The sequence below is a fragment of the Mustela erminea genome, chromosome 3, assembly GCF_009829155.1.
Source record: "Mustela erminea isolate mMusErm1 chromosome 3, mMusErm1.Pri, whole genome shotgun sequence".
Taxonomy (NCBI): Eukaryota; Metazoa; Chordata; class Mammalia; order Carnivora; family Mustelidae; genus Mustela; species Mustela erminea.
This window is the reverse complement of record NC_045616.1, coordinates 61,371,208-61,399,181: the sequence shown is the minus strand read 5'-3', so window position 1 is coordinate 61,399,181 and position 27,974 is coordinate 61,371,208. Positions and strand designations below refer to the sequence as shown.

Here is a 27,974-nt window from a genome sequence, read left to right as displayed (position 1 = left end):
GTAAATGGAAAATCAAGAAAATCTGGAAATTCCAGAGACATTTTAAAGAAATATTTAAGAAAAAAAAAAAAGTTAAGCAAAATCATGAACAAAAACCATACAGTTAACATAGAACATGCCTTTAATATAAAAATTTCATGTAAAAATGTTCAGTAACATGCCAAACCCTTGGAACAAATAACTGAAATTTAGTAGCGAGGTTAAAAAACCCAGAATAATTATAATAAATGTCATCTACCTGGACTGGTGATAAAAGTCATCAACATCTAATGGTATCTAGTAGAAATGAGAACTTCTGAGACATTTTATATGTGCACAGTAGTTTACCAAATGTATAAAAATGGTAAATTTGATTTTATGTTTCTAAAAGGCTCTGAACCTTCAGGGCTATGTATTTAATTTAGTTATTTACTGCAAATGGGACCTGAAATTCAAAAGAACCCCTAGGATTAGCAGCACAAAATTTCGAAAGCCCAACACTGTAAAAAGACTTATCTAAGCTTTTAACAAAGAGCAGGTTTTACTAACCACTTTCAAATTCGGGGACACTATGTTCTGTCTTAGACTGTTTAACTTCAATATTAGGCAAAAGCTTTAAAAACTACACAAGCAGTCAAACACTGCTTTTAAGTAAAGCACAGTGGCTGCTGACATAACACTGCTGAGAGATGTGTGTACTCATTTAGGATTTAAACCTTCTCCATTAAGCTCTATTGAAGAGCAACTGCTGAATAAATGAATGCAACTATGTTTATGTTAAAAGCCTGTTTCCCGCAGCATGTAATTAAAGGAAATGTTGTACAAAGCCAGTACTTTTGTCAAGCTCCTGTAAATGGAAAGATGGATAGCACTCAGAGAAGTGAATGCATTGCTTCATATTTAACCTTAACACTCTTGTCATTAATGGTTTGTCTAACTTGGTCTATAAAAGACAAGGTACTGCTCCATTGAAGTAAAATTTAAAAAATCAACTAAACCATGCTTTTCAGAACAGAAGATTCATTATCGTCAGCTAATGTATTGGCATAAAGCAAAGTAACATCCTATCAAGTAAGGCACACATTCAATCTGCCTTCCCACCCCCCTTTATTTTTAACTCATGCTGTTTTATTGTTATAGGCAATTTGTACCACTCAGCATGACAGTGTAAACTGAATCAAGATTAATTTACATGCAAAAGAACACTTAGGAGAGCAGCATGGTAAGCAAATGTATTGTCTCGATTGCTGAGGTGGAAAAAGAACCTGGAAAGAAAAAAAGGTGCTCTAATTAAGGGGCATCAAATATGATTGCTTGTGGTAGTTAAGGGCCAGAAAATAGTAAATGTCTGACCATTTAAAGAATTAGCATCTTGCTAGCTAGGAAACCATAAGATGGATGCATAAATCATAATAAAATTAAGTAAACATTCTAGGTTTCTTAAACCAGAGATTTTTCTAAATGAAAATATATCAGAAATTCTCAAATTAACAAGAAAGAAAAATATGCCAAGGTATCATTAAAAGTTTCTCCCACAATAAACAGACTTTAGATACCATATAGGCTGCTCACACACAATAAAGGTAAAGTTACAAGGAAAATACTTCAAAATTGTCAGACTATAGAATTTGTTGCTTCATTAGAATTTATATAAATTTTGGAGAGGCAGGGGGACAGAGCACTTAATTTAGGTTAATCAGCTGTACTTAACTGCTAAAATATATATCAAATAATGTCAGAAAACACAATTAAAAATTTTCTCTAAGTTTTAGATTTCTAATAAAAAGAAAATAAGAGAAGGCAATTTGGAATAAACAGTTGACTTATATCTCTTATAATAATTAAACCAGCCTTAAGAAGCCAATTTTTTTGGAGAGGATCTCAAAATGTACAGTACCAAAATCATTCTATAGCTAGATCATTAACTAATTCTAACCATGTTCAACCAATGTTCAAAGCTCAATGAAAAAAATTCTGCTTCTGGTTTAAAATTCTTGATATGAATATTATAGGTAACTTCAATATCTAGGATAAACCACTCTTTCTTTTAGCACTGTGACCACCAACCTTATAAACATGCATGTTTAGCTATAGAACTCTAAATGCAACAACCGAGAAAAAAATGACAGAAATAAAACCCTTTTCATTTTAAAATAGGTTAATATGCACAATGTGTTTGGTGCACTCTTATTTAATACTGTAAAACTTTTAATTATGTACATCTTTAGTATAAAAATATAATATTCTTCATCTTTATGATTTTTCCTACTTAATGCATTTAATGCATTCCTTGAGCCTTAAAATATATGCCCTGTGAAATGAAGTATTAAGTATCTAAGTTCATTTTATTTAAAGTAGAAAAAATATGTAATGTATGCAAGCAATGACACACACAGGTGCTTCTTAAATTTACTGGTATTTTACCATACAGATGTTTGCATTGATAAAATCTGAGGAAATGGATGTTTATGATTTTCAGTGAGTGAGTCCTTTCTAGGTATCATTTGTTGAAATAAGCTAAGCTCTTCCTAGAGTAGTATAAAAGCAAATACATATGTAAAGTTCAGAATTGAGACCTCGATTATCAAACCAGCTGAAATCTATAACTAAAAAGATGCTATCGAAGAGACTCTTTAAAACTGTAGTAAATTTGCCAGCATCAAGTCCCATATCAAAGAATGAATTCAGGAAGACAGAAAGAATGATACAGAAATGCCAAGAGACTTGCAAGGATTTACAAATACTTCATATAAACAAATTTTCAAATAGCTTTATTCAGAGTAGCCTTTCTGCTCTATTAAACATAGCAAACAGCTGCCAGATTTATTCAGACAAATAATCAACAACCATAGAAGTAAAATGGCAGAAGAAAAAGGAATTTTGGCAACAACTCCACAGAGGACCACAGCTGTTCTGCGAGCGCACCTCTCTCGTGCGCTGCGGTTCTGTATGGCTAGTCAGGGAAAAATCCCTCAGTCACAGCAGAGCACAGAACACTTAATCGAAATATCAAGTATTCTAAACCAAAGCTGAGGGATAGAAAAGGTATACAATGATCTGCTGCTTTAGATATACTCTAGTAGCACTTTTCAAAAAAAGAATATCCCCTTAATAACAAATGTGCCAGAGCCTTAATTGTCACTTATGTGCCACTCACCTGGATTTGCTGAGAAGGTGTAAAGCAGAGAGGCACGCTTTAGCCAGCAAAGGGTAAGAATAGCAAATGTAAGCATCAATTCATCAACAGAAAAATAAAATCATAAAATCACAAAGATGGTTTTCTTCTGTAGTAATAATCAACTTCCAAGAAAAGCAAATGCAAAGAGGAATTTAATCATTCTTTTTTTTTTTTTTTTTACCACTTAAGAAGGCAGAAAATAAAAGATGACTATTAATTTACAATCTTGTATGAAATTTTCTTTGTGAGATTCTTCTACAACAGGTCTTTGGAACACTATAGACTGCGATGGCTTATAGCAAAAGAAAAAAAGAAAAGAAAAAGAAAAGAAAAAAGAAAGGTCTCTGGCACTATAATGATGGAGTGCCAAGAAGCCTGGCTTTCTCCTTAGGTATAGGTATTTGTATGTGCCCAGTACTTTCTGGAAGTACTGGATATGATTCAACGAACACCAAGATGAAGGAATCTTTGAATGATAACCCCTTTAGATAGAAAAATAGCCTACCTTCACAAAAACTTTAAAAAATTATTGACTATTCCATTTAAATATGCCCTAGTTTTATATAATCTTTAATTAAACACACCAAGTCACAGTAACTTCCCCTTATTCATATAAGAAAATAAAATTTATTTTTATTAGTAGGTATGCTGCACTCTTGGGCAAGCACAACATATTAATACTTCCATTCTACTGAAAATATTTTCTTTTTAGGTGCATATTTTAAAATATTTCAGCTCTGATACATCCGGGCAACACAGCATTTCCCTACTACAGAATTCAGTCAAAAGAAAATGGAGGTATTTTGATGTTAAAACTATGGCTTTTCTTGAAGCGTGGGGCACCCTAAGGTGTACAGGGAGAAATACATTAGTAGGACATGAAAAACAGTTCTACAGTAAAAGAAAACACAGAGACACAATATTTATAGTGGTAGAACTTTGGTAAGTCTCAAATCCCTCACATTTTCACTAATACAAAACACATGAGTTCATTAGGTTGATAAACCCACAACTCCCAGAAGTGAAAAGTTAATCAATTTATTATTTTAAAGACATATTAATCAATTTTCAAGTATGCTAGGAATGTAGACAAACACATACTTTTAAGGTTATTTTAAAGAACTAGCAAAAACTGGAAGATTATTCACAGACATCTGTTAATGGCTATGTATATGTGGTCTTTATTATAGAGACCAGACAGAAGAATGAGCACATATCATTTGGGATGTCAATTTATAGTAAACTGTAGTAATCTCTCACCTTGTTCTTTCTTAAAATCTTTCTCTGACATGGTCACAGGTAAAAGCAGTTCTCCAACAGGTGGCTGAATATTAACATTGAAGCAATCGTCCTTGGTACTACGAGAAAAACATATCAAAGCTGACAAAATCCTTAAAAAACATTCTCTTTAATACTATGCAGTTAAATGTAATTAAAGCATATGTCAGCATATACAGTATAAGATCTTGGCTTAACTAGCACAGCTAAAAAGACTTGAAAAATTTCTCAACACTATTTGCTGAGAAATACATCTGTTATGTCAATTGGAAAACAATTTTTTAAAGAAATATGTAGTTATAGTAAATAATACCACTTGATGATGTAGAACTTTTAAAAACAGATAAGCATCAATGCTACACATACCCGTTACTACCAAAGGAATGCTTCATGCAGCTTATAAAGAAGTAATATTTTCTTTTTACTGTGTATGTTTAAAGGGTAGAAAATGGAGTGCTATAGTCTAAGATGTTAAGATCTCCATTTAAAAATATTAGTTTTAGGGGTGCCTGGGTGGCTCAATGAGTTAAGTGTCTGCCTTTGGCTCAGGTCTTGATGCCAGGGTCCTGGGATCAAGCCCGGTGTCAGGCTCTCTGCTCAGTGGGGAGTCTGCTTCTCCCTCTCCTGCTCCCCCTGCTTGTGCTCTCTCTGTCAAATAAATAAAATCTTAAAAAAAAAATTAGTCTTTAGTAAAAATAAATGTAGAAAATAAAACGTAGTGACCATACTGTGCTTAGATATACGCTAATAAAGCAACACCTCACCTGCAAACTTGTTTTAAAACAAAAACTCTCATTTTTTAGTAGTGCTTTTCATTAGCATTATTGATCAACATGTGGTAAAAGTTATTATTTCAAATGACAGGATATGAAGGATTTAGGAAAGGCAACTTTGTATCCATATCAGATAGAATAACAATACTGAGTGCATTGATTTTAATTTTAGGACAGATACTAACCTCTAAAAAATTATTAAACTTTCTTTAAAAATTTTTTTAGGTTACATATTTCAAGTTAAGTTGATGAGTGTGTCAGTGAGGAATATGTTTGGCTGCAAATAAGCATAAAATCCAACTAAGACTAAGACACTTATTGTTTAGTATACAATAAATCCTGGAGTTACCAAAGGCTGATTCAATGGCTTAAAGATGCTACTGGGGACCCAGGTTTCTCTAGCTTTCAACTCCAGCTCCCTAGTGTCTTGGTTTTCATTCTCATGATTGCCAGATGGCTGCCTCATCTCTAGGCAGCACTTTTCCATTCCGTTGAAAAAGAAATAGTGATAATGGAAGAGTAGTGAATAAGTGAGCCAACCACAACTATTCCTTTTTATTAGGAAAGATTCTATCCCCAAAAGTACTTCTACTTTCATGTTAGAACTGCATTCCATGATCAGTGGGAAGGTGATCAGGGAGATGGGGACTGCGGATAAAAAAATAACAAACATGAGGTTAAAAAACCCTTTATGAAAAGAAAAAAAGAAAAGCCATATTTATGCTATATAGAATGTATTTTTATAAGCTGCCTTTTATTTACTCAGTTAAGATTTTATTTATTTGACAGAGAGAGAGATCACAAGCAGGCAGAGAAGCAGGCAGAGAGAGAGAGGGGGAAGCAGGCTCCCTGCCAAGCAGACAGCCTGATGCGGGACTTGATCCCAGGACCCTGAGATCATGACCTAAGCCGAAGGCAGAGGCCTTAACCCACTGAGCCACCCAGGCACCCCTGCCTTTTATTTTTTGATGGAACAAGGCAAAGACCAGCCAAAAATAAATAAATAAATAAACAAACAAATAAATAATGTTTTGAATCATTCACCTGTGGATTGTCTAAGGCAAACCCACAAATCCAATTTACTTATTAACTCAATATACATTTACTGAATACAAACCAAATCCCATGTACTGTGCAAGTACCTGGGGATAGATTTAAAGACAAGTGAGACTGACCCTAAAGGTTTATAAGTCAGTGAGAGAGGAAGAGTTCAATTAGGTTTATAAAATGGTAAATGCTACATTAGAGATATGTGGAGAGTATTATAGTCCGCAGAAGAGGGATTGATTAATTCTGCAGGAGTGAGGTAGAGATGGACTTCCAACAGGATGGAGAGGGGCATTCCAGGTATTCTAGACCTCTGTTTTGGAATGGTGAGCAGTGTGGTATGTCAGCAGATGAGGCTGGCGGCACTCTGTAAAGAATACCATCTTCATTTGTGACCCTTCACCCTTCTCCCAGGGCAGTCTCAGTTTGTGGTGGTTGTCATGAAATCCTGTTCAGTTAATGTCTCCCTTCACTCTCTAACATGTCCTGATTTGTATGACCAAGTGTATGATTACTTCATGCATATAACTAAGATAAAAGTGTTTCAATGTTTCTTTAACAAACAAGGAAAACTACCAGAGACTTTTCACATTGTTATTAAATAAATGATCCTATTGTATTTCAGAAACTCTAGTGGCAGCATGTAAGATGCAGGAGAGGAGAAACCCAAAGCAGTAGATTAATTAGGAATCTAATTCAATAGTTTAGGCAGGGGTTTTTACATTGTGTGTTTTACTTAAGTAATTCTTAACAATGATCCTAAGAGGCAGCCTCTGTTACCTCCCAACTTATTGATGAGAAGTTAAATACCACATCCAAGGTGACACAGCTAGCAAGTGGCAGTATTGGGATCTGAACTCAGGTCTATCCTACTCCAGAATCTGCTATATGATGCTGCTTTAGATCTACTTTTTTTATTCTGCTATATAGGGCTGCACTCCTAGGGTGGGCAGCACTGAGAACAGGAGAAATGGGGGTATTTTAGAATTAAAAGGGACAGATATGGTGATGGATGAGACCACACCTGATATAGTGGAAGGCTAAGTCATATTGGAAGAAATAAGTAAAGGCTGATGGAGTAAATGGATAGGGACACACACACACACAAATAAAATTTATATATATGCCATTTATATATAATATATATAAATACATAATATATGAGATATATGGCATATATAATATATATAAATATATTTATACATGTAGGGAGGGCATGGTAGAAATATTTCACTAATAGAGGAATACAATTAAAATGTGACCACTGGGTGAAATTATAATACACTATCATTACCTGTATTTTCTTTTTAATTACAGATGAAATGATTCCTTTCCAACAGTCCTGAAGGATACCACTTGTGCCATTGATTAAAGGTAGCTACATAGGGGCTCTTGGGTGGCTCAGTCAGTTAAGCGTCTGTCTTCAGCTTAAGTCATGATCCCAGGGTCCACTGGGCTCCCTATTCAGCAGGGAGTCTGCTTCTCCCTCTTGCGCCTCCTCCCCACAACACTGCTCATGATCTCTCGATTTCTGTCTCTCTCAAATAAATAAATAAAATCTTAAACACACACACACACACACACACACACACACACGCACGCGTGCGCACACAAACACGCACAAACACATGCAGCAGCACAGCTCCGGTTCCCAGAGGGGAGAAGGGTGGGAGAGCAAGGAAAGAAGGGAAACATTTGCCTTCTAAAGCATATATGAAAATCTAGGTTGGTAAGCAGCAGGTTTAATTTTGGGAGGGAAAAAGTGATCCTGAAATTTTCCCATAGCAATCTGCAATATATATATGACTCAACCTGACTAGGTATGCTTTGGTTTTGTTGCTTTTGGCTAGTGATATTTTATTTTCTGTAGCTGGTAAAATGGTTAACGTTATGTATGAAATGTATGAAAAACTATGAAAAGAAGTTCATCCAAAACAGGTCTTATGTGGCAAATGTAAATAAAACTGAAACACTGTTTTAGCAGATACTATTTGCTGCTTATTCAGCAGACACTACTTGCTGATACTACCTTACATAACTCTGCCTTTGTTCAGGTAGACAATGTGTCCCCCTGAAACACTGTATCTCTTAGCCTCTCTAGCGGCTAAAGTGATCAAGTAACCCAGTTACAACCAATGAAACATAAACAGAAGTCTGCAGGAGATTTCTGGGAAAGTTTGGCTTTTCTAACATAGACATGGCTCCTCTCCATGTCACTTTGTTTTCACCTTTTAGTCTGGAATGCAGACAGAAGCCTGAGAGTAAAGCAGCCGTATTGTAACTGTGAGGACTGGCAGGACATGCTAATGAAATAAGCATATGGGGGGAAAGCAAACCAACCAACAACAAAAACCTAACAGACAAAAACAACCCACTGGAAAGAGACCTAGTAGCATTGTGTGGCTCACTTGAGCATCTCTAACTGCTGACCTCTGTTCTTGTACTAGTAGAATAATAAACCCCATTTGGTTAAGAAACTCCCATTTGGGTTTCTGTTACACACAAGTGAATGCAAAATCTAACTAATATAATTAGCATTTAACATACTTCATAAGCCAGTTTGATGGAATGCTCCCTCTTTATTTTGAGGAAACTTTACCTTCACTTAGATTTTTATTAGTGTTCATTTATATTAGTAGTCTAGAATGTCCTCCATAGTTTTCTATGTGCCTCCTTTTCTACCATTTTGCCCCTTTTTGTTGGCTACTTCTTTCTCTCTATAGCTTTCCTTCTCTTTCCTCTCACTTCTTTTTCTTTTGATCACCCTTTGGTTGAATGTAGGGCTAAACATAGATAAGTTGGCATGGATAGGGAATGGTGAAAATGAGTAGTGATACATGTGCATCTATTGAAATTAGTAGGTCAACAAAGTATTATTATTAGGCAGCTCTAAATAGCCTAGTTATATGCGCTCAAATGGCATAACAGTTTAATGTAATACAAGATTCTGCCTGTCATATTTAACTGTAATGCATATACTTGTACTATGTACAGTTTTATTTCACAAACTCATGGGATCCAAACTGGTAAAATTTCTAGGTAAGAGAAAATTGACAAGGAGTCTACTGTGAAACTCAAGTTTCCTTATCTAAGAAGTTAAGAAAAATGGAACTTACCTTGCAGGTTACTTTTAATGATTAGATAAAAACAACATTGCCAATATAGTGCTTAATCCCATAACAGATACTCAAAATCTCCATATATAATAAAGTTATATCAGAATTTATTTCAGCATTTCCCTGTTGAGTCTCATTTGCAATCTTCTCTACTATAAACAATGCTTACCTAATACCCTTGGCTAGATCTATTTTCTTCTGCACAAGCAGCAATATTTCCCTAGGCCTGATTCCCTGAAGAGGCCATTGTTAAGTAGAAGAGTATGAACATTAAGCATTTTGGTAGTGCCAAACTGCCCCCAAAAAGGTGGTGTCAAATAAGGTTCCATAAACAGTGTACTACAGTACATGCCCTGTCAATGTCAGATACTAAACTTATTTAAAAATTTTGCAAATTGGCTCAGGGGGTTGGGCCTCTGCCTTCGCTCAGGTCATGATTTCAGGGACATGCGATGGAGCCCCGTGTCGGGCTCTCTGCTCAGCGGGGAGCCTGCTTCCCCCTCTCTCTCTGCCTGCCTCTCTGCCTACCTGTGGTCTCTGTCAAATAAATAAAATCTTAAAAATTTTTTTTTTGCCAATCTGACTGGTTAAATGTTTTAATTTTGATTTCTCTGTTGCTAATGATGCTGAAAATCTTATGTTTATTGGCCATTTGCATTTCTTTTCTTGTAAACTGGTTATCCTTAGCCTTTCTCCACCTTTCTACTGAATTCCTTTGCATTGACTGTTGAGAGTTCCTTACATATTCTGGCTATTAAACTTTTGTCTGCTATATATGCTGCATTAGTTTCTCACCATCACTCACCTGTTATGGTATCGACTTTTTCTTCTTTGTAGAGAAGTATAAAATTTTTAATAGTTAAACCTGATCTTTTTTTTTTTCTTTCTGAATACTGTATTTTACTTAAGACACTTGCTCCCAAAGAGTATGAAAACATTTGTGTATATCACATTTAAATACTTTTATAATTTTTTATTTGTAATAGTTTATGATTTATGACATTTTCTTTTCCAGTCGCATTTTAAAAATTTGTCAAGTTCCCTGGAAAGCCCTACTGGAATTTTGCCTACAATCACACTAAATTGAAGATTAATTTGAAGAAAAAATACTGTCTCCCACTTAGGAACATAGTACATGTATTATTTTACTTACATCTTCTTTTCATGCCTTCAGGTACATTTTTTAAAAATTCCCACATAGGTATTTCTTGTTAATTTATTCCTTTTGCTATTCTTATAAATAGAATAATTTTATCTGCAATGTTTTAAAATTGGTCATTCCTGTTAAATAGAAATGTTAATGATTTCCATTTAATGGTTTTGTACCACATTTCTAAACCCATTAATGAGATTTTCTGTTGATTCTAAGACTTTCTATGTTGATAATTATACTGGATAAAAATGATAATTCAGTCTCTTCCTTCCTAGGACTTCTACCTCTGTGTTTACTTGTCTTCCTGTATCAGCTAGAACTTCCATATAATGTGAAATAGTGTTGAAGATGGGTAAACTTCTTTTACTTTTCTGACTTAGAATCCTTTTGCTATTTCATGTGAATTAGGTAACTTGTACGGCCCAGAAGTCATCTGAATTTACAAAACCAAGTAGTATGTACACTCGTGTGCTATCCTTTCAGGTTTTAAAACAGGGGTGGGGTGCCTGGGTGGCTCAGTTGGTTAAGTGTCTGCTCTCAGCTCTAGCAATGATCTCAAGGTCCTGGGATTGAGCCCCACATGGGGCTCCCTGCTTAGTGGAGAGTCTGCTTCTCCCTCTCCCTCTCCCTGCCCACCCTCACTTGTGCTAGCTCTCTTTTTCTCTCTCAAATAAGTAAATAATAAACAAGTAAAATCTTTAAAAAAACAAAGTAAAATTGAGGTGATGCTGAGCTTTATAGAATGACATGGATACTTCCTTTATGTTTCTCTGATCTAGAAAAGTTTTAATAATAGGTTATCTTTTTTCTTTAGTTCTGGTACAATTTAGTCAATTTTATTTCTAACATATTTTTTCTAGGAAACCATTTATTTCATCTAAATATTCTGAATCACTGCTATAGAATATAATTCTGTGGAACAACAGAGTATAATATAATTTTGTAATTCAGAAGATCTTTTTATCATCTTCCTCTTTTCTGATCTTTCTTATGTCTTTTTTTTTTTAAGATTTTATTTATTTATTTGACAGAGATATCACAAGTAGGCAGAGAGGCAGGCAGAGGGAGAAGGTGAAGCAGGCTCCCTGCTGAGAGAGAGCCCAATGTGAGACTCAATCCCAGGACCTTGAGATCATGACCTGAGCCAAAGGCAGAGGCTTAACCCACTGAGCCACCCAGGCACCCCATGTCCTTTTTTTTTTTTTTTTTTTAAGATTATTTATTTATTTATTTGACAGATTACAGAGAAGCAGGCAGAGAGAGAGGAGGAAGCAGGCTCCCTGCTGAGCAGAGAGCCTGATGTGGGGCTTGATCCCAGGACTCTGGGATCATGACTCAAGCTGAAGGCAGAGGCTTTAACCCATTGAGCCACCCAGGTGTCCATTTTTTTTTTTTAATATCTCTAATCATATTAGCCTAAAGTTTTTCTAACTTTCTTGTACATTCTACCCTTTTAAAAAAAATGTTTTTGTTTTTGTTTTTTTTTTGTAATCAGGAAAAAAGGAATTCTTTGCAAATACACATATCTTATATCAAGTCAGATAACTGAATTATTGAAATTTTGTGACGTTAATGTATATATCTACCTGAATGTTTATTAAATATCGATCTTCCTCTTTGATTTGTTAACAAATGGCTTTGTCAATTTCTTCTAGGATTTCATTGCTTTTTGCTTTACATATTAGAAAGCTATGTTACTGAAAAGTTTGTAACTTATATTCTTGTAGAGGATTGCAATGAATAGAACAATTTTCTTAATATGAAGTGCTTTTAAAAATTTTTTAGTGTATCACCCCATATTCTTTTTATCATCTTTCTGATAACATACACACATACTTATAGATTTCATTTCGCTATCCTCAATTTTTCTTTTATTCTTTTTTAAAGACTTATTTATTTTTTTAAGGGCGGGGGCAGGTAGAGGGAGAGGGATCAGAGAATACCAAGCAGACTCCATGCTGACTGTAGAGCCCAATGTAGGGCTCAATCTCATGACCCTGAGAACATGATTTGAGCTGAAATCAAGAGTTGGATACTTAACCACTTGAGCCATTCAGGTGACCCTCTGTCATTCTCTTAAGGTGGGGTTCTTATAAATAGCATATGTTGAATTCTGTTTTTACATATTTAATGTAAATGGAATTTATCTTACTATAGGAATGATGATAGTATGTGTGGCCCCTTCTAGCCATATTATTTTATGTTCTATTTTCCATGCTATTTTCTTCTCCTTTGTTAAACTGATCAAGTTTTAATCCCTCCTTTTCTTCTCACCTCTAGTTATTTGGGGTTATTACATCTCATATTCCCATTACTTTAGAGGGTAGCTTTAATGTTTTAGATCATATTTAATCTTTTTGCCAAATACCATCATTCCTTCTCAAACTTGTCCATTTTGAGATTTTGGTTCCAGTTTATTATTAAAATTTATTTTCTACATTTTGTGTGAATGATTATTTTAAACACTGATAGGTTTTACAGGTAGAATTCTTTGTCCACTACTTCTTTTTGGACTCTGGGTTTTTCTCTGTTTCACATTAAACAAAGGTTTTTACCACAGAAAGGATCTGAGGGTGGTAAACTGACAGAATCTGCTTGTCTGAAAAATGCCTGTTTGGTTTCCTTAAAAATTTAAAGGTCATGTTCTTTGCCTTCTGGCAACCAGAAATGATGACAATACTGATGAGAAATCTAATTTCGTTCACATTCTTGTTCTTTTTCAGGTAAGTTACTTTTTTTTTCCACTCTGAAAGACACTACTACAGCTTGCTCCTTACCAAAAATTTCATCAGAATATACTCTTATTGTTGATCACATTCATCCTGCTTGACCTTTGATGGGTCATTTTAATCTGAAGGCTTGTGCATTTCTTTTGCTTGGGAATTTTTTTCTTCTATATTTTCTTGAATTATTTCTTCCCTCTATTATTTCTTTTCTTTCCTTCTAGATTTATTAGACAAATTGATTCCTTTAACCTTTCTTGCATGGTTTCTATTTTTTTTTTTTGTTCTCTATTCCAGTTGATTTCACTGACTCACTCTTCCAGAACACTAAATCAGTACTCAGCTGTGTGTTTTCTATTATGCATCTACTGAATTTCTTTTGGCACTATATTTTTAAATTTCCAAGAGTATATTTAAAATTTTCTAATTGCTCCTTTTCCAGAATAAGCACTATGTTCTTGCTTTACAGATGTAGTGTTCTCTTAGATTAGATTAAGCATAATTTTTAACCCACTGAGCCATCCAGGAGCCCCGAATAAGTATAATTTTTAAAGCTATCTTCTCTTTCTCAGACTGTCTAATTCCATCATGGTGAGTCTTTGTAATGACCTTGAGCCTTCCCTTTCAAACATGCTTCCCCTCAAAAAAGTCTGGTTCTCCTAAGCTGTGCATTTATGTTCATAATGAAGGACTGGCTAATTAACATACACAGCAAGTCTGCTATCTATTAACTATATTTTATTTATTTTAAAGATTTTATTTTATTTATTTGATAGAGAGAGAACATGAGTGGAGGTAGGGGGAGGAAGAGGGTGAGGGATAAGGAAACTCCCTCCTGAGCAGTGAGCCTGATGTGGGTCTCAATCACAGGACCCGGGATCAGAACCTGAACCAAAGGCAGATACTTAACCAAGTGAGCCACCCAAGGCACCCCTATCAGCTATATTTTAGACAAGTTTCTTACTCTTACTGTGCCTCAGTTTACTCACCTCTAAAATTGGATAGTAATACTTATGGAACTGTTTGAGAATTAAATAAATTAACACTTACAACACAATTGTTTAGAAAAATGCCTAGTATACTGCAATTGTTTGATATATAGTATTATCACTGTGGTTTCCTCTCCCCTGGTGGGCTAACTTATGTTTCCTTGTGGGTGAGACATGACCGGTTACATGCATATGAAGTTGGGAGGGCGAGAGGCAATGTCCTTTTCTCTCCAACAACAGGTTTAGGAGTGACTTTGCTCTAGTGGTAGAGAACTGAGAATATTACTCTCTGGGATAGAACTGCGTTTCACCTCCTCTCTGATCATCTGGCTCCTTCCCACAAACTCAAACCCTGCTGTTGTCTTAGGCCCCCACATCAGCACCAAAAGTCCTTCCAAGAAAGTAGTTCATTTACATTAAAGAGTAGTTTTTAGGTCTCTGACTAAATGTGAATGTTGCCTACTGCTAGGTAGGGTAAGGTTGGAGAACTGGTGATTGGAAGCAGTTCTTTGATTTTCCAATGAATGTCTTCCTCTAACTTTTCTTTTCACTTGTTTACTTTGTACTTGATATTCTGCTAGATTTGTTCCTACCATTGTTTTCTTGGGTGAGTGTTTTGCTCTGTGGTTTTTATTTTCTCTGTTATTGGTTATGTGCTCCTATTTGCTTTCTAAATGCCAACAATTCTTCACAATTTCTGGTGAGATAATGACATTCTTTCACTTTGTTTCTAGTACCCATTCTTAAAGAATGTGTTTCTGTCTTATTAGTAGATTTGGGGCAAAAAAGAGGGGTGGATGCTAGGGTTCAGCCCTCTAACTTGAGCCAAGACATATTATTTTGCATACCAGCTACACATTAATATCTGCTGTTTATAAGCAAGAGAACTGTTTATGCATTGCATCTACATTTAGAGAGATAAATTTATGTATATTATACACATTTTAAATCTCAATAAATTTTATCAAGAACTTGATTTGATGATCATTTAAAATGCAAAGCAAAAAAAAAGAGACATTAACACTTATGAAGTATTAATATAACTACATATAATAGTTCTATCTATATATATATGTATCATATAACTATAATGATACAGAATTAATGTAGAGACTAAAATAGAATCATTTTACTCTTGTTTCTTTTAATAAATACGAGTGTATCTGAAAGGCTTACAGTCCATGTTCTCAGCATTTCTGAAGGCTTCTTACCAAATATGCTCTTATTACCCATAATTTTATCTATCGATTTGTATAATGTATTTCGAGGAAAAAATTCAATATCAGCCATTCTTGCTTTTTTTCCCCTTTTTATTGAACTACCAAGACTAATATAGCACATCACTAAGCAAAAAGTGCTATTTACTATGCAAAAGGCACAGTCAGTGATTGGCATCAAAGACCAATTGATCTACCCATTACTGCTATCTCCCTACCCCCACTAGCACTACTATGAAGCTATTGATTTAAACACTGTCGATCGGTTTCCATTTTCTGATTTTGGGCAGGCCAATTAAGAAAGTGAGTAATTGTGATTACATTGCTTCAGGATCAATTACATTTGATGCAAGACAAGGTGTTCTTTTGGAACATACAAAAAAATAATTTTGATCTAGTATGTTTATGCATTCAATAAATTCTAAAATAATTTATACATCCACAATAGAAAATATATTAATATAAGTGTTTATAATAGCTAAGGCTATTTTCTATATAACATAAATTCATCATTTTCCTAAAATTAGCATAAAAAATTGAGAAAAAATTGTTCATATACACTCCTCAATGTAGGACAAAAAAAAAAAGTCAAACACTACATACATACTTATCCCTAAAGGACTGTAGTTAATTATCACAGGTAAAATGCAAATCTTTTTCCAATGGACTACAGAGGAAATCTATAATGAAAAGTATTTTAAGAACCCCTACCTCATTATATAGAATATATAAACTGATAAGAAAAATAATTTTTTTAGTTCTTAATTTTGCCCTAACTTGGGCTTTGTCATTGGGCTCACATTGGTGAATCATTAAAATGAATATACCTCTGGTGTTGGAGGCAAATCTATTTAGAGTGATGTTACTCATAGTCTTGTGGTCAGTAATATTGATCTGTGTTGTTTGTCTAATAGAAAAATAATAAACAATTACTAGGCAATGTTGAGAAAAGTAATCAGTTTTTATATATCACTAATATAGCAGACCTCCCAAAACATAAAGGTGATGATCTGCATAAAATCAATGTGTTATGCTACATTGCTTATATTCATCATTGCAGGTTCTCAGCAATAAATGGTACAATATTAGGCCTGAATTACTGGTAAATTGAATAGGTACATGCAAAAGAAAAAAGTTCACTATATTTAACCCATAAATTTATTAAAAAATGTCTATTTCCTAAACTCAGTGATTTTTATCGTAACAAATTCTCTTGTAAGATAGTTAAAATTTAGGAAAATAAAATGTTTCAATTCTTGTTCGAATAAAAACAAAGCAATTTCAAATCAAAGTAACAAATCATATCCTATATCAGAAAAGTGTCAGAGTTCAAAAATAATTCTTATAGATGGATGAATATAGCTTTGTATTAATTTGCTAATGATTTCTGGACTTCATCAGAAATGTATAAAACACTACATGAAAATTATAACATTAATAAAATCCAATCCTAGAAAGGTTCTTTTGAACAGTATTCACCCAAGAAACCTCTGCCAACTTCTCTCTGCTTTTTCAAGTTTTATCAGAAGCAGTTTGTAAATTAAAGTAAAAGGAAAAAAAAATAGAGTAAAAAGGGACAAATGTATGGGTTTTAGGTACTGACAGAATCAATACTTCTCTACTTAAGAGGCTTAAGATAACATAAAGGATATCTTAAAAGATATCTTCTCTGGGCTATTCAGTATTACTAAAATTTTTAATTTCTCCTGAATTTTCCTCATGAATTTTTTAAAATCACAGAGTTACCAATTAAGAATATCATATAGCAATAGCTTGTTACTTTAACTGTGAATTTCAGTCATACATGGCAGACTGTAATGGCTAGCCGTGTAACAAATACTAGAAAGACATACACTACAATTCGTACAACTATTCCACTGTAGTCTAAATATTGTCAAAGAAAAGCACATTTGTTTAAACGTTTTGTCTCTCAAAGAGAAAAGTTGTTGAAAGCCTAGCTTTTGATCTGCTATCCTTTACAGGTAATATAAAATACAGGAGAACAACTGAACTTACCACAACTGGAAACTGGCAGTCTGAGTGGAATCACAAAAGTCAATACCCACTGAAACAGTAATGGATCCCTCAGGCTCGAGAGATTCTAGGAAATAAGATAATTTAGACATGAAGACATGGAGGACATGAAAAGAGGCAAACTAAACCCTGAAAACTTATGTAATGTTTGTAGTTTGGTTAAAACAGTCAAATTTAATGATGGCTTATAAGAACAATTTCAAACTAAGAATATTGAAGTAAATTATAAAGTAATTTCACTATTCCGCTTGAAGACTTTCTTTTCCATAACTTAGTTCTGCATATATTTCTGTTTCAGAAATATATCATTTCATGTTATCATATTGTCTTTATAGGTATTGAAGGTGAGTAGGAAATAAATGTATTCCTGTTTGGAGCAACTAGACTATAAAGGACTCTCTGGCTGCTTTTAGAGATTATGTACTTACAACTATGGAATATTTATTCTAGATATAAAATGTAAATTTTAAACTATATCCCAAGTCTCAAATGGAAATAAAAATCCAACATTTAAAAATGCAAATTAAAGCAAAGCTGCAAGAAGAAATCAATTTGTATTCAGAAATTAACCAAGACAATTGGTAATATAAGAACTAAAATAATAAGTCTAATTGCATTATTTAAAGAATTATTGGAGGAAAAAGTAATTAGATTATCATGAGAAAACAAATAATAAAATGGCATCTTAGACGTTTAGAATTTCTGAAGCCTCCTCTATCAACTAACCAAGAATGGGATATAACTGTTTCAATAGATAATACCAGTTCCTTTCAGTTGACAGTGATAAAATTTAAAGCACCATTTTATTCTGCTTATGATTACAAAGTTTGGCAATGGATTAGAATCATGAGGGATCTTAAATATATGGTAATATATAAAATTAGTGCCATATATATTGGTATAAACAAAAATAAAAATAAAGTGTGTATTGTATATTTATACAGAAACCATCCACTTTTGATTTCTACTTTGTTCAAAGTCTTCGGAATAACTGCAGTCATACTGCACAGTAGCTTTATATTTACCTTTATTCTGTATATATCTTAGTAAGATGCAGTTATATTTTAGCAAGGACACTCTAATCTGGGAGACTCTGACTACTGAAGGGATTATTGATAAGTATGGTTTGCCATTTTATGCTAACGATGACAGAAACGATGGTACAGATGGGACAAATAATAATTCAATAAACTTAATATATTAAGAAGTATATTTATGTCTCACAGGTTCAATGAAGATCAGGATTAATTGTTTGATTTTTTTTTAAAGATTTTATTTATTTATTTGGCAGAGAGAGACACAACAAGAGAAGGAAAACAAGCAGGGGGAGCGGGAGAGGGAGAAGCAGGCTTCCTCCCGAGCGGGGAGCCCGATATGGGGCTTGATCCCAGAACCCTGGGATCATGATCTAAGCCAAAGGCAGATGCTTAAAGACTGAGCCACCCAGGGGCCCCTTGATGCCAATTTTAAAATGTTATTGATTTATTAGTGTGCATGTTGGTTTGCTGATTCCAATTTGAATTTCATTTGTTTATAAATCTAAAATTTATCAGGATGCTTCACAAGTTCCAAAAGACTTGCTGTCTACATCTTTAGCAAACTGACTTTATTGTAGAGCAAGTAATTACAATGATATTTGTTTACATTTTTCCTACAGCTACACCTTATCAGTTCACAGCCCTGTCAGTCACACTATTTAGTCATATACTTTAGTGACTCCTTAATGCTTTCTTTCGTGCCATAGATATATTGGGGTTTGGTCTCGTTTGCAGCTGATACACAGGTGGTAAATGCTGTCATCTCCAAAACATGATGGCGTTCACGTTTTAAATCTCTCTACATCATGTATCCTTGTATTTCGTTTGACAAAGTGACAGTTCACAAGATGCCTTGTTGACAGCAGTCTTTGACACAGTTTGGTACCATCTTCAGGCTTAAGATAATTAACCGTGAGCTTAGTGCCACACTAATTCTGGAGGACAGCTCATGATCAATGGCATGTTTTATTATATAAATGCTTCAAGAGCCAAGTGATCAGCATAAAACTATTCATATAATTGATTTATATTATTTGAAATATACTACATTGGGAAAGTTTACTCAATTAGTTGTATGTATTTGGATACTACCTCCAGATCAGTGCTATACACATAAAAGGATTATACAGAAATGGCTGAAAAACATGGGCTCTATTATACCAAACCATTAATAATGAAAAAAGAAATCACACAGGCTGCCACTAACTTTGATTTCACAGTTGTACAGTAACTAGTGAAATACTAGCTGAATTCAAACTTGTCAATTGTTGACATAAAGTCAGTGAATATAGTGCAGAGCCTAAGGGGCGTGTGTGTGTGTGTGTGTGTGTGTGCATTTTATTTTATTTATTTAGTTTTTTTTTTCTGAATAACATTTTTAAAAATTATTTATTTCTTTTCAGTGTAACAGAATTCATTGTTTATGCACCATACCCAGTGCTCCATGCCATATGTGCCCTCCGTAATACCCACTACTTGGCTCCCTCAATCTCCTCCCGCCCCTTCAAAATCCTCAGATTGTTTTTCAGAGTCCATAGTTTCTTCATGGTTCACCTCCCCTTCCAATTTCCCTCAACTCCCTTCTCCTCTCCATCTCCCCATGACCTCCATGTTATTTGTTATGCTCCACAAGTAAGTGAAACCATATGATAATTGACTCTGCTTGACTTATTTCACTCAGCATAATCTCCTCCAGTCCCATCCATGTTGCTACAAAAGTTGGGTATTCATTCTTTCTGATGGAGGCATAATTCTCCATAGTGTATATGGACCACATCTTCCTTATCCATTCATTCACTGAAGGGCATCTTGGTTCTTTCCATAGTTTGGCGACTGTGGCCATTGCTGCTATAAACATTGGGGTACAGATGGCCCTTCTTTTTGGGTAAATACCCAGTAGTGCAATTGCAGGGTCATAGGGAAGCTCTATTTTTAATTTCTTAAGGAATCTCCACACTGTTTTCCAAAGTGGCTGCACCAACTTGCATTCCCACCAACAGTGTAAGAGGGTTCCCCTTTCTCCACATCCTCTCCAACACACGTTGTTTCCTGTCTTGCTAATTTTCATGTGCATTTTAAATCTCTTACATACTTGGTCTCTTTGGGAAAAATGGGACAGCACATTATTCCTAATACTCTTGCAAGAAATACAGTTTCATGCTAAAGGCAGGAGAAAATCCAGACCAAAGTCATTACATATTACAGACAAAAAGAAAACAGACTGGTGACAAATAAGAAAGCTGTTGCACTCCTTAACATATACATATGTGGGGGACGCCTGGGTGGCTCAGTTGGTTAAGCAGCTGCCTTCGGCTCAGGTCATGATCCCAGCATCCTGGGATCGAGTCCCACAACGGGCTCCTTGCTCCGCAGGGAGCCTGCTTCTCCCTCTGACTCTGCCTTCCACTCTGTCTGCCTGTGCTCGCGCTCACTCTCGCTCTCTCTCTCTGACAAATAAATAAATAAATAAAATCTTTAAAAAAAAAAACAAAAAACAAAAAACATATACATATGTGGTTATTAAATAAATGTCTTATTTCCTTCATTTCACAAAAACATTAACATACAGTATTTGTTCTTTGTTGTATTCTTAAGATGTTTCTGGAGGACTAATTAAGATATATCATACTCTGTAACTCCACAGTAATCTACTGATAAAAGAGACGAGGTGGTCTTACTGCACAAGAAAGAACTCTACATCTTGAGGGTATTCAATAAAATGCCAACAAAATGAAAAAAACATTACAGTCATAAAAGTTTTCCCAAGAAAAGAAAAGTCTATGGCCAGTACTGAAGCAATGGTATATATTCATATTTTATTTCTGTGTTAAGGCCATACTATGAAATTTATTATATTTATTTCTTCTATTCTACATAGGCCAACAAAAGGTCAACTCATCAACTCATTATGCCAGCTCGAAGAAAAGTTAATACTGTTCTACTGTTTTAACCTTTGGCTAACATTTTCAACCTTCAGACAATTCATTTATCAGCTACTTGACATTTCTTAAACTAAACTAATTTTTTAACTAGGTAAAAAATGCTGGATTTTAAGCACTAAAAAAAGAATACAAATTGGGATATTCTAGAACTCCTTACCAATATATTAACTTCACAGAGTAATTAACTAAAAATCAGGACACTCAGTATTCATTAAATGGTGTCTTAATTACCAAATTATTTTTAAAAGTGTATTAAAAGTGGATCCAAAGTCAAGTCACTTTAACTACTTTGGTTGCTTATAAACATCTACCATATGTCATCTGTTAGGAATTGTTTTATTCCTTTGTATAAAAATATAACACAAATAATGACTTCCTTTACTGAATGACTCATGAAAACTGCAGGAAAGTATTCAACAGTGTCAAAGAGCTCAGGCAAAAATGAAGAAAAATAGAATAGTTATGTGAAATAATGAGTAAAGGCGGCACAGTTGCCTGCTTAAAAGGTTTTGCTCACCTAAAGTATTATAAAAAGGAACTATCTGGACCTTTCTGAAAACAACATTTCAAGAAATCAGTAACAGAAACCTTATATCCTTTTTAATTGATATTATTGCCTGAAGTGTCTCCCAACTAAACTTTAGGCCCATTTTCACTTAGACAAAACAGAAAAAAATAAAAGGCAGACATTCTAATTATTACATTAAACTCAAAAGTAACACACAATTGTTACACTTAATTTTTGAAAGGTATACTTCTGGTAAAATACTTAAAAAATGGAAGGAAATGACAGTTGATGAGCATGGAGGTTGGAAAGCACACAGTGCATCTAAGTGGCAGCCCCTTCCTTCTGCGTCAGTTGGTGGTGCTGCAGGTGGGAATAGAGGACGAGGACTGTCCTATCTTGTGCTTCATCCCCCGGAAAAGGTGAGATTTCTGGGTTTGTTTTTTAATGTAAAAAAATCTAGATTTCTAAGTGGTAGCAGAAGATCAAAAATATTTTAAAACATGATGTGTATAAACACTAGTAATACACCACGGGCAATTTTATAGTGTATGCCTGTAGCATACATTCTCTCAGCCTTTGCTCTCTTCACTTTCCAATTTATGGAATATGAGAGGAAACATGGAAGGGGAAATAGGATTCAAAAAGGTAGACTACATCCAGGCAGGGAATGAAGTTGGCCAGGAAGAGAAGCAGAGGGAAAGTGATGACAGTAAAATGAGAAGCAATTTTGTTTCTTCAGAGGCATTTTTTCATCACTACTAGTACATTTCCCCATTGCTGGCACCTGATTCACTAAGAACAAAGCAGTGCATTCATTTTTGTATGATAAATTCAGTTTAAAAAAGGAAAACAAACATGAACTGATTATATTCACAAATATAGTCAATAAAATAATATGTATTTTATCTTCCCTTTAAAACAAATATATTTAAGTATAAAATATATAGTTTTAAATGAAAATTAGTATTTACCTATTGGATTAAAAACATGCATCTGCATGCCCATAGGTAGTTTTTTCCCTCCTATGTGTATATTTTCTATCTTCCGATCAGTAGTATTATTTAATGTTATTTGTACAGAGACCATCTTATCACCAAAAATACAAGGCTGCCTTGGAAAGAAATAATGTGCAGCTAGGCCTCTTCCACTCATTCGATGAAGCAGCACATGAGTTTTCACTGGTACAAAGACAGGAGTATTGACCTATTGCACATTGGAAAAACAAATAAAGATGAATTAGTAAGTACATTTATTCTCAGACAATATATAAAATTATATGATATTTAACTCTTATTTTTCCTAAAGTATTATATAAACCACAATAACAAACATCATACCCATAAATATTAAGTCAGAAATTATACAAAAATGTAAAGAAACCACCTTCAAAACAGCATTTAAATTTTTCTGTACTCTATAACATATATTAAAATATTTTGATAATATGTGCCTAATAAGATTAAGCTGTTGTATATTTAATGTTTTTAGAGTTTATAAACTTTTTTGTTAGTTTTTTTCCTAGGTACACTGCATTCCGGCATCTTGCTAATTTTCTTATTAGTTCTAATAATTTGTCAGTTGATTTTCTTGAGATTTTTGAACTGTAAGATACTATCATCTACCATACCAATAATGAACATCTTGCACCTTCATTTCTAAACTCAACTCCTTGAACTTTTTTCACCTCAAATTTCTTTCACCATAAAATGAAGACTATCTTTAAGGTGGTTTCTTCCTTTGCTTTAATGATTAAAAAGAGCTTCCTTACTTTGAACTCAGGTAACTATTCACTTTTATTTTCTTTTAGAACTCTCATGGTTGCAATTTTTAATTTGTGTGGAACTGATGTACATATATTGACCTCTATACTTAATTATTTTCTTCAAATACTTAACCAATTGTCTGAATATGATTTAATGATTGGCTTTTCCTCAGTGACCTATAAATGCAAACATTCTGATTATTTATGTACTTGGAGACATTTTTGGACCTTGACTGAGTTGTTAAACCAGTACCACATTGTTTTATTTCTTATAGCCCTATAATATGATTCAAATATTGGACAAAACAAAGTGTATTTTATCACTCCATCCCCTACCAACGCATTAGTATTTTCTTGGCTAATTGTCTCTTTATATCCTTCTGTTGAATTTTAGCCTCTTTTATTTAAATCTCCCTTCAATCTTGAGTGCATTCAGAGGAAACATATTAAATGAAGATACACAGTTCTTTCTAAAATCATGTGATAGCTATCTTTTCATTCAAAGTCAAACTACTGCATATGGCTTGACCTGACATGGCAAGCTTAAAAAAAGAAAAAAAATCAATTTGTAATTAAACAAGCCTAATAAAGATTTTTTCCTAACAAGTGTGCTCTCCCAAACTAGATTTTCTATTATAATTGTGAGTACATTCCAACCTATTCAACATGTTCATCATGCCAGTGATACCTGACGACATTAAAACTTAATAACACTAATTTTTAAAAAATTCATCAACAAAACCCAAGAGTTAAATAATATCATACATACAAAAAGATAAGCAATGTCTTCTAAGCATCATTAAAATACAGTATTTCTTCTCCAAAAGCTCAACTCATAAGAGTGAGCAATTTATTTATTTATTTATTTTTTAAAAGATTTTATTTATTTATTTGACAGACAGAGATGACAAGCAGGCAGAGAAGTAGGCAGAGAGAGAGTCGGGGGCAGGCTCCCTGCTGAGCAGAGAGCCCGATGTGGGGCTTGATCCCAGGACCCTGGGATCATGACCTGAGCCGAAGGCAGAGGCTTTAACCCACTGAGCCACCCAGGCGCCCCAAGAGTGAGCAATTTAAAATAATCATCTTAAAATGCATAAAAGAACTTATTTATAAAACATAACAAATAACTGAGTACATTTTAAATTACGGCTATCTAAAGTAATGGGGTAACTGGCCTACGCATTCTACTTCAGCCTTTTGAGGATGATAGCAGTCCAGCATTTTAAGTTTTCAAAGCACTTCCACTTCTAAGCTTAGATTCTTTCCCATGTATAAAAATTATATTCAAAAGTCTTTTGTTTCATTGCTAACAGTAAGTTCTATTTGCTTTGCAAACTCTGGAGAGTTTAGTAGCATAACCCAAGACACCAATCTTTGGCAGGGAACATTCATTTAAAGATATAATGGACATCATAAAAATAAGCAAACACACAGAATATGTATGTGTGTATATGACTGCCCAGGTACATATACATATTATATTTATAAATTTATATTCAATAAAAATCTTAGATTCCCATGTCACTGAGGCTATGATAATCACCTTAAAAATAAGACTTCAACTGGATAATCATATTTTTCAGTATCTTATGTTTACTCCTTTAATTAGATAACATACCAGAGATAATAATTCTTATTTTATATTATTCACTGTTCCACAGACACACTGTCATTAAACCATTAAGTACATGTTGGTGCAGCCAGTTTTTCCTCTATGAAACTCACAGAAGTTTGGACAACACATAATTTGAGGAAATAACGTTGAAAGTTGGAGAGAAGCAAATGTAGAGTAGTAGAAGAGAAGGAGACCAGAAGCAGGGGTTCAGTTTACAAGCAGCTAAAAATCAGCACTTAAAACATCATAATAGGGCTTAGATATATAAGAAGGGTACACCCTGTGTCACGTAAGATTAGCAATATGTCTTGACTGGCTTATTGATTCTCTCTCAGTCTAATCATAGGACACATGGTCCAAATATTTTTTTCTACCCTGCCTCAAAATTCTGTATCTTTATTATTATTGCTAGAAAGTATTAACAGATGTGCAAAGGAAGAAATACATAATATTCCCCACTCATTCTATCCACACTCTATCAAGTTCAAGAAGCATTTTTAATAAATTCAGAATCTAAAGATGGTCCATTCTGACAGTCCTCAAAGGTTAATCAGAGGTCTATATTCTTTTCTCAATAAACAGTCTCATAAGTAGCACTTTGTGGTAATAATGCATACTTTTGAACTAAAGAAAGGGGCTAACTGGAAATGTTTGATTTTTTAAAAACCTGCTTTCTAAGATCATACAGATTGTATTAAGTTAACTTCCTCCACTATCTACATGAATTACATAGGTCATCATATGTCCAATAAAACCAGTAAGTTTCATAAATCCTTCAATAATTTTCACATGCAATACAATTAATCCTGATGTGAAAGCAAGATTTTTGTTTGATATTTTGTACATCAGGCATCTATATTCCAGAAACATGTATGGTCTATGGCTGTTTATATTTTAATATGCTAAACACTGTGAATGGCTTTTGTGATTTCACATTTTATAAATATCAATAATCTTACTAACTGTACAAAATATAAGATAAAGATAACAAATTACAGAAAGACCTAAATTTGAGTTGGGAAAATGAGGGCTAACTTTGAAAAAAAAAAAAAAAAAGTATATATTTAATGAATTTGAACATAACAGATCATCTTAGGTAAGGGATGGCAAACTACAGCCCACAAGCCAAATATGGACTGTGGCCTGTTTTCATAAAGTTTTTTGTTTTGTTTTGTTTTGTTTTCATAAAGTTTTATCGGAATTCAGCCATACTCACTCATTCACATATTGTTGATGGTTGCTTTTTTGCTCTGCACTGGCAGAGTGGAGTATTTGCAGGGCTTACTATATTTACTACCTGGACCCTTTATAGAAAAAGTTTGCCAACTCCTCACATAGGGGCACAGATGTTACATACTTCCTCTTCCCCTTCCCTTCTGTTATTGTTGGGAAACAAGTTCCCACAGTCTCCCATGTTTTTGGACATCTTCTGAGCAAAGGTATTGACAACTTGGCTCCTGAAACTGTTTTCAAGGATGTTTGTATAGCAAACAGCCTTTGGAAACAGGAAAATGCCTCCTTCCAGGGCAACATTGGGACAGATTTGCTACCAGCTCTTTATAAAAGATCGGGATCTACTGTAGAGGTTCCTGTCCTGTAAAGCAACATACCACATGTCGAGTCATCACTGGGCCTTCATCCTGTCACCCTGTGGGAACTGGGGCTTGTGAAGAGGCACAAATGACATTACTGATGTAATAAACTGCACTTTGTCTTTTTTTTTAAAAAAGATTTTATTTATTTGACAGAGCAAGAGAGGGGAACTCAAGCAGGCGGAGTGGGAGAAGGAGAAGCAGGCTTCCCTCTGAGTGCGGAGCCAGAGCCGGGGCTCAATCCCACAACCCTGGGATCATGACCTGAGCCAAAGGCAGAGGTTTTAACCCACTGAGCCACCCAGGTGTCCTGACCTGGTTACAGTTAACTGGTGAGTCTCTTTCCCAAGATTTTTGGGTTCGGGACCTGGTAAGTCAAACCGGTCTCTCTCAAATGGCTAAAAGTCTGAGATTTAAAACTTTAATGTTTCTGGTCCCATTTCCTGACATATTGTTCTGTAAGAAATAAAGCAAATTTCAAAGAAAAGCACAGATGAGGGATAGAGAGCCCTGCCGGTATCTGTGGTTTCTATACTTCTTGAATCTGACACATTCCTGTCCTTCCTGAAAGCTTGGTTTCTGTGAAATACTTCAGGGTTCCTTCTAGTACCTTCCTTTTTTTGCTTAATCTAGTTCAAATTGGGTTTCTATCTTTTAATTCCTCCAACCAACTACTGATTGGGATTAGTCAGATTTCAGGATGCTATTGGGGGAGCAGGCAATAAAATTCTAATGGAAAAACAGGCTTTCTTGCTCCTTTTCCTAAAGGCATAGTAGATAAGGAATGGAGAGACCAGAGTCTCAGGTATGTCCTCTAATTAGGTGGAACCACATGAATCTATCAATTCAAAACAGCTGAATTAGCAATCCATATGGTTCAACCTAAGAGCCTGCTTTGGTTCAAGACTTAGTCCTATCTTCCATAGGAAAGAGGAGTGCTTGATGTGGCCATCCTAACTCACGGGAGTTCTATGTTGACATTAGACAGCAAAGTCACTGCTAATAAGAAAGTACCACCTTGCCTTTCTTTG

The 27,974-nt window shown here is 34.5% G+C and overlaps 1 protein-coding gene across 5 annotated transcripts in view; it reads right to left on the bottom strand.

Moving 5' to 3' along the window:
- The window catches only part of AP3B1 (adaptor related protein complex 3 subunit beta 1), a 348,922-nt gene that overhangs the window by 13,052 nt on the left and 307,896 nt on the right, over positions 1 to 27,974 (bottom strand). For all 5 annotated transcript variants that reach the window (XR_004283661.1, XM_032334867.1, XM_032334865.1 and 2 more), the window contains 3 exons: positions 22,946 to 23,177; positions 17,470 to 17,554; positions 4,418 to 4,515 (listed from right to left, as the gene is read on the bottom strand). Coding sequence is in view for 4 of the 5 variants with exons in the window: in XM_032334867.1 (XP_032190758.1) it covers positions 4,418 to 4,515; positions 17,470 to 17,554; positions 22,946 to 23,177 (415 nt within the window). In the remaining variant the exon portion in view is untranslated. The remainder of the gene's footprint in view (positions 1 to 4,417; positions 4,516 to 17,469; positions 17,555 to 22,945; positions 23,178 to 27,974) is intronic.